Here is a 7,872-nt window from a genome sequence, read left to right as displayed (position 1 = left end):
CATCCACATCATCATATCATCAACAACATATATACATTAATATATATATATATATATAAAGAAAGAGAGAGGAAAAGAAGTTGTAAGTTGTTGGAAGTGAAGAGGAAAGAGAGGAGGAGATGCAATGTGGGAACTTGGAAGTGGGAATGGAAGTAGAGGGAACCAAAGGAGGTGAAGAAAAAGGCAATGAATGGAGGCACATGGAAGTAGTTGAGGGAGAATGAGGGGGGCCCTTGCTCTGCCTTTTTGGTTTCATAAAAAGAGAAGCATTGGGAGTTCGGGAAATATTTTTAGAAAAATAATAAAAAATAAATTTAAAAGGTAACAGATGAACTCTATTGATTTCAGAGCTTCATAGCCTTTTTAACCACCACACCCTTTGATGCATTTATTGTGTGTGATTTTGTAATAAAAGAAAAGGAGAGTTTCTTGTGGGGTGCACTTGCTTTTTCTCTTTCTAAACTCTGAACAAATCATTTTTTTTTAACTTATTATATATAATTAATCATAATATAGATGAATTAATTAGTATTAAAATAGAAGACATTTTATATCTAATATATGTAATAAGAAATGGCCGTTTTATAAAAACATATAATCGATTATCATTTTTATAAAAGTACATAAATAATATCTTTTTGTGGGAATATATATTAAAAAAAAACATGATAGCATTATGAGTAATTTTGATGTTTTTAAGGAGTAGCAAGGGAAAAACATTGAAGATATATGTGAAATAAATGAGGGTGTGTTAAAAGGTCTTTTTTAACTTTTTTTTTACCTTGGTGATTTTTAAATTATATATTTTTTTATTCTTGATTTCAAGTATAATAAAATAAGAATAAATCTTTCCACCTAAATTTAGAAAAGAAATTTTGAAATAAAATTAAATATTAAATTTTATAAATATGATTTCATGTTTTTTTTAGTTTCATCAAATGAAAAATCTCCCTCCCACTTTTCATAGTATCAAATTTCATTATTTAATTTTTAAAACATGTTCAATATGTGAAGCATTTCTTACTTAATTGACTTGAATTATTATTCAAATCATTCCAAAAATATTAGCACATCTTTTCTAAACTAAATTATGTTTCTATTAGAGAGGATATTTTTTGTAAATTTATTTTTATTTTTTTATTTCTAAGATATTTTGAATTTTTTATATGTATTTCTTGCCTTTAATTATTTATTTATTTAAGGCTATATGAACATTCACATGACAAAAAATTTGAATTAATATTTTTATTAACGTGTCTAGGCATGAAAAAGTTTGGTAGCACTTTATTTATTAAATGTAACTAGTAACTGCTTGCTCTCTTTATATGCAATTTATGTAACTTTAAAATGTAATTAATTATATCTCATTATTATTAACCCACATTAGTAATCAAATAAATGATTATGATTGAATAAATAAACAAAATAAATTATCCTTATTAACATAAACTTAATGCAAATATATAATTTCACATTAATCACATTTAGGAATAAAAGCCAGATGGTGACAAGATTGGCCTCAAAGCAAAGGACTAAATGAAAGGAATAAAGGTAAAGAAACAAGTTATAATAATTGTATACTATATACTATTGCTATAATTAATGTACCAAACTTATAGTTAAAAATGTACAACCATTATTATAGTGCATTAGTGATCACCTTTCCCGTATATCACATTCATGGATGCTTCTTCATGTAAAGGTAATGCATCTATTTTTAAAAAAGTATAAATTTATTAATTAATTGGTAATATAACAATTTATATGATGTGACAAATGATATAAATCGGATAAATTAAAACTTCATCGGTAATAATGGATGATTACGTGAAACTGAAGCAAAAGTGAAAATTAGTATAAAAGTAACGATATGAGAATATATTTTTAACCTACTAAAAGTGAAATTAGGTTTGATCGAAAATAACAACAAATGCGAATATTATATAAATGAAACTTAAACCATGAAAACTTAAGGCAAATTGCACCGGGTTAATATAATGAATAGGTATCTTGACCAATGTCAATATTAAAGGTTGGATCATCAGAGTCAAAGGTGAGTGATTCAAGGTTATTTGATTATTAATACTGAGATCTCTGGCTCGAGTTAGATTTCTTTATCATGTGAGAAAATTTTAGGGGATGAAATATTTACTAATTTAAATTTTTATGAAAATACTAAAAATAACAATTTTTTTATTTTTGGTAAGAATAAAACTGTTTTAGTGTTTTGTATGTTCTAAAAAAACAGATGTTTCTTTTTAAAAAATGGAAAAAGAACAGGGTTAGGGTTTAGGGGTACAGGAATTAGGTTAAGATAAATCCACTCACTCACTTTATTGAGACAATGTTGTGTGTCTGTTTTTAAAGATTTATTCCCCCAACCTGATTATGATTAAGCATTTAATTATGTTGTTAAGGTGAAGACAAAATTGTAATTTAGCATAATTAGCAATTAATAATCACAAGATAGGGTTAACAAATACAAACATATAGTTAGGATGTCAACAAAAAGAGTTTATTCTCAGATGTGTATTGATTGAGACCATCCTTGTCTAAATCAAAGTTAAATAAATACCAAAACCTAACCCTAACCCTAACCCTAATTTGAACAACACAACACTTCATTGGATCTAGCATCATGTGTGTCAGGGTTGGAGATCTCTTTGCTGAATACAATGACAAGCGCACTGTTGTCCTCTTATTAACCATGAGATTAACAAGAATAAACTACAAAGATCTTTAAATAAACAAATATATAACAAAGAACATATCTAGAAGTATATGATAAAATGTTTTTCAAGGAAAAAAACTATATTCACTGTTAACCTCATCTTCAAGCCTATTGGTACTTCTGATTCTCTGATGAACTCCCTTTGTATTTACATTAAACACCCTAAGGGTTTTCGTTATTCTGATATCGTCCTCAAACCGTCCATGGTGATCGTCACGGTGGCCGGAAGTAAATCGACATTGCCACCGCCACCAAAACTGCCATTCTTTAGCAAATGTTTACCGTTCTTCACCGATGATAACCGGAGACTTGTTACCAAGCCCTGTTTTAAGATTACTCTTAAGGTGTTCGATTCGGGGGACCAACACTCTTTCTGTCCATTGATCTAACTTGGTTGTAGATCCTCCGAGCCAAACTCCTCCAACCATTCTGTCAAGCACATCATCATCGACCGATATTGCCAGTGAATTCCCGATGATTGTCGTGAATTTTGTGGTTATGGCATCAGAGACCTTTCGTCGTAAAGGACTGAAATCCACCGGTTTGAAGATGATTGTGCTGTCCATGGAATCAATCAGCTCAGGAGCTGATGATTCCAAATGCTGAACTTTAAGCCTGGTGTTATCATGATCATGTTCAACAGTCAGGTCACTAGAGTTTCTCGAAACATCAGTGTGATCATCTTCGACACCGGCAGCCAAGTTTAAGTCCAGACACAGACTAGGCTCTTTCCGTGATGGTTTCATTGGCCGATCATAATCATCATGTAACCAATCTGCTTTTCGTTTCACTGACTTTTCTCCCAAAGAAAGCTCTAATTGCCAGCCTGAAATTGCTGCCTCAAGTATCTTCTCCTCATGTTGAACCAACGAACTCTGCGCGCATTTTAGATCATCGGGCAACCAATCGGCAGTGAGAACAAAGATAACATTGCCTAAACTAACTTCTCGGCCATAAGAATTCGCGAAACGACCTTGCTCAATGGCTCGTTTGATTGTTCCCCTCACCACAACATCGGCTCGATCAACATCCTCGAGCACAATCATAGAGAAAGGATTCTGTCTGATGGCATCCACGATTCTGTTCACCGATCTCCGTCCCCGGAGATTCATATCTGACTCTCCATCTTCTTCATGGGATTGACCAAAGTTGACAATTACAGGAGCAGTACCAAACAATAGCTCAGACAAACCTAAAGCCATTTTCGCCTTTCCAACCCTGTCAGGACCAGCAAACATCAACCATGTATCACTTTTGGTCCCCGGACGAAGTCTCTGGCAACCAGACTTAGATTGCAACACTGCATCGATCACCAAAGACACAGCCTCCGGCTGCCAGCCAACCTTCTCGATAAGACCAGTATACAACCTCTTGAATCTATCGATATCGGAATGAGCATTACGGAAGAGGTCAGGTTGCTTTGGTGGTGTCTCGACGACGGGCTTCAGCCGGCCGAGAACAAGATCAGTCTTCACCGGGCTGCCGGAAGGGCTGGCAAGGGGGCGCTCAGACGGGGTCAGCACAAGTCTTGGTTTCAACGGAGGAATGGTTTGGGCTGACACTGGCAGTGATTTGGGATGGAATGCTTGGCGTGCAGGCAGTGTTGAATGGAGACGGGCGCATGTATCGCGCCATTTCTTCAGCAACTCCTCCGTGCTTTGTTTCCAGTTGAATTCTTTCTCTTTGACCTTTCATCAAACACCTTGTGAGCATTAACAAAGAGCACAAGAGCTCTGCAATGGAGAAGAAGAAGATAAGGATAAGAGAGCTAACCGGAAGCTGATTGCTCGCAGCTTGAAGCCACTGCGGCAATGGAGGCTTGGAATCGGAGGAGGCCTTCTCGAACTCCTTAGCGACGAGCTTGGCTAGCTCGCGCTCGTAGCTTTCCATACAAAGAGAGCAGAGACTCGACGCTGTTGTTGTTGTCGTCGCCGTCGTCGTTGGCGGCAGCTGCTTTAACAACCCGTCGCCGAGGAAGGACGGAAAACCCTTGACCGCAGGCTGAGATTCACCGGGGAATCCACTGGGAATCCTGAAACTCCAAAAGAAAATTCTCAGAAACTGAAACAATTGATTGGATTGAAAGTGGAGAAATTGGGAATCGAAGAAGAACCTGGGTGAGCAATCCGGAGATTGAGGATCTGGAAGCAATGGGGAGAGCTTGAAGATCCCAATCGTTCTCCATGGTTGGATGGTGGACCTGGCATCGGAGATAGGTGGCGCAAGTGGCGGTGCCGACAAGATAAACACGACCACCGTCGCCGGAAAACCGCTTCAAGATCTTCGCCATCTCTGTCACCGCCGCACGGCCGGCTTCAACCACCATCTGCTGCTGCTGCTGGATCGGCAACAACCGCGGCGAAGGATCTACAAGCCATTTGAGGTCACCGAGATCGATGACCACGCGATTGCCGACCTGGGTCTCTATCAGATCCCCCAATTCTCGAATCTTAGAAGCGATCTCCGTCCGGTCAACAGCCTTCAATCGCTTTTCTAGTGAGATGACCTTCGCGTCGGCGAATCCGTGGATCTCGCCACGCTCCATCTTTTGGATCACATCCCTCATCACGATCTCCGGCGAGTTATCACCGACAAGCACCGGATTCCTCTTGCTTCCCCTCGATAGGATATCCACGACTCGTGCCGCTTCGTCGGTCTTCCCGACACCAACGCCGGCGCCGACGATAAGGTTGGGGTGATTCGGCGATGGTTGGTGGAGCTTGGGATTCATATATAGATTCCTAGGCGGTTGTGGGCGATGAGCGGCGATGCCGAGACCGAGAGAAGGTGAAGAGGAGTGAGGAATGCTGATGCCGGCGCCGACGCCGGCGCCGCTACCGGAGGCGGCAGAGGAGATACTGTTCTCAATCGCCGCTTTGACGGTAGGGCTTGAAAAGCTAGCCTCACGCATGACGCGGCTTACACCGGGATCATCGAGTATAGAGACGATGAGCTGCTCAAGCTCAACCTTCACGGCAAGCAACGGCTGCTGCTGGCTCTCCGGGCACCCTCTCCGTTGATGCGCCTGAGCTCGCTTCAACGCAGCCATCAAAGCATTCGATATCGGTGGCTCCGTCACCGCCACCTCCCCCGAATTCGATCCTCCCGACATCGCCGCCGATGTCGGCAGCCGGTCAAGCGCGACGGAGAAGCAAAGCTCGAGCGCCCTGCACTGAAGAGGATGCGACGACGTCGGATGCGACCGTAAACAAGCTTGCCTCAACGTCCCCGCCGGCGAAGCCAACAACGTCGCCGCCACATGTAGTGGCGTCGTCTGCCCATGCCCTCTTCTCGCCGCCTCTGCCATCGCCGCCGTGAGCACCGCCGACGCCTCCGGCGTCAGCGTCTGTTGGATGGTACTCAACCCCGCTCTCATCTTCTCAGTCTCTTTCTCCTTCCTCTCCCATTCACCATCTATACGCGTTTCTTCAGGGACTAAAACATAAATATAAAACTCTGCAGGGGGTTTCCCGTAAAACTTTTCTAAAAGATAAGCACTGCCTTTTTTGTGATTAAACCGAGATAGAGAAACAAACCATTTGGGCCGAATAGAATCTTCTTTTTTTATTTATTTATTTATTTATTATTATTATTAGATTACTTTTTATTTTTAAAAATTAATCTATAATAATTCTGGGTTTTTCAAGGGGTTTTGAGATAAAAAAACACATAGGATTTTGTTCTTATATGAGTTTCTTGAAATTATTAGAAATGAGAAAGGTTTATTTGCCGTAAAAGTCCCTGTAATCGTGTATTTTTTATTTTTATTTTTTTAGTCTTTTTAATATTTGTAAATACAATTAAGTTCTAATATTTAGTTGAGTTGAGTTGTTCTAATCTGCTGTAATATTTTTAAATATAATAAAATCTTTGTAATTTATACTTGCACATCTACACAGTAGTAAACTAGAATGATCGAAGTCGATTAAATATAAGACTTTAATTGTATCTAAAAATACTAAAATGACAAAGTACATAATTACTGGGATCTGTACAGTAATTAAACCAAATAAAAATTATATATTTTTTTAGATGAGCTCTCGTCCCTGTGTCTCATAATTAATTAATTAATTAAGAAGATGGAGGTTTGTAACTATGAGTAGTAAAGATGGAGTTGAAGCCATCAATTCAAAAGTCTAACTCAAACTTTTGGCACACTGGGAATCCAATCAATTCAAATGCTGACTCATGATTGACTTACTTTCCCTTCTCCAAATATCTGCTTTTCATACGCAAGCGCGCAGCCCCGGAAGAAGAAGAAGAAGAAGAAGAAGAAGAATGAGGCAACTTCCGCACGGATTTTACTTCCCAATCTTCCCCCCACTCAACATTACAAATTTATTTTTTTTATTAATTAATTAATTAATTAATTAATTATTTCTACTTTTTAACTGAAAAGTAAAAAGTTTTTTCTTTTCTCTTTTTGCATATAAGTCCTTGTTATTTTATGAATTTATTTTTATTTATTATTAAATAAGAAAATTAAATTATTTTTTTTTAAATAAAAAAATAAGGGTGATGATTAGAGGGAGCACGTACGCACGCCTTCTCATCGTCTTTTACTACACTTGACTTTTACGCGATTCTCGAGCGTCCCTTTGGCTTTGCCTTTCTTTCCCTTTTTCTATCCTTTTGGTAAAAAGCCTACTTCAGACCTCCTTTTCCTCTTTATTACTCTCTATCTCTCCTCCCCATTTATTTATTTATTTATTTATTGGGATAAATGTGACAAAACAATACTGCGAGGCGTGCTCACAGCCAGAAATTAAACATCTAGTCATATATCAGAAATTGAACATCTAACCATATAATAGAAATTAAATATCCAATCATATATCTTCAACCAGTAATATAAGGATTAGATAATAAATTGATTTCTCCAGTGAAAATCCTATATTATCGAGATTGGGTTGCTAGCCTTTTTTTTAGTGAGGATTTTATGGCACCCTGTGTACAAAGGATCCTATCGCTCGCCTTTTCTCATCATGTGTTAGATGAGAATTGAACACTTGATATACTGTGTGAGAGTGAATACCTTGTTTATTGGGCTAGCTCGATGTTGGTCTACTATAATTATTATTTACTTGTTGCTGTTGCTTGAACCTCATGTGGGAGATCCAACGATTCCCTCTCAATATACG

At 38.1% G+C, this 7,872-nt stretch overlaps 1 protein-coding gene across 1 annotated transcript; it reads right to left on the bottom strand.

Moving 5' to 3' along the window:
* Positions 1–2,914: 2,914 nt before the first annotated feature.
* On the bottom strand, positions 2,915–6,273 carry LOC120252246 (protein SMAX1-like). The gene is made up of 3 exons (XM_039260637.1): positions 4,848–6,273; positions 4,505–4,765; positions 2,915–4,419 (listed from the first exon to the last, which is right to left on the bottom strand). The coding sequence occupies exons 1-3, from the start codon at positions 6,105–6,107 to the stop codon at positions 3,010–3,012; spliced, it is 2,931 nt and encodes a 976-aa protein (XP_039116571.1). The 5' UTR covers positions 6,108–6,273; the 3' UTR covers positions 2,915–3,009.
* Positions 6,274–7,872: the final 1,599 nt, after the last annotated feature.

This window comes from Dioscorea cayenensis, chromosome 3 (genome assembly GCF_009730915.1).
Source record: "Dioscorea cayenensis subsp. rotundata cultivar TDr96_F1 chromosome 3, TDr96_F1_v2_PseudoChromosome.rev07_lg8_w22 25.fasta, whole genome shotgun sequence".
Taxonomy (NCBI): Eukaryota; Viridiplantae; Streptophyta; class Magnoliopsida; order Dioscoreales; family Dioscoreaceae; genus Dioscorea; species Dioscorea cayenensis.
Note: the sequence above shows the minus strand (reverse complement) of the source record. Positions and strands in the feature narration are given on the sequence as shown.

What these genes read in the sequence shown, in the direction of transcription:
- LOC120252246 (XM_039260637.1), bottom strand. Translation starts at nt 6,107, where the DNA reads ATGAGAGCGGGGTTGAGTACCATCCAACAGACGCTGACGCCGGAGGCG. An exon ending in CAATCTCCGGATTGCTCACC is followed by an intron (nt 4,766 to 4,847) that starts CAGGTTCTTCTT and finishes TTTTGGAGTTTC; the next exon opens with AGGATTCCCAGTGGATTCCC. An exon ending in CTGCGAGCAATCAGCTTCCG is followed by an intron (nt 4,420 to 4,504) that starts GTTAGCTCTCTT and finishes GTTTGATGAAAG; the next exon opens with GTCAAAGAGAAAGAATTCAA.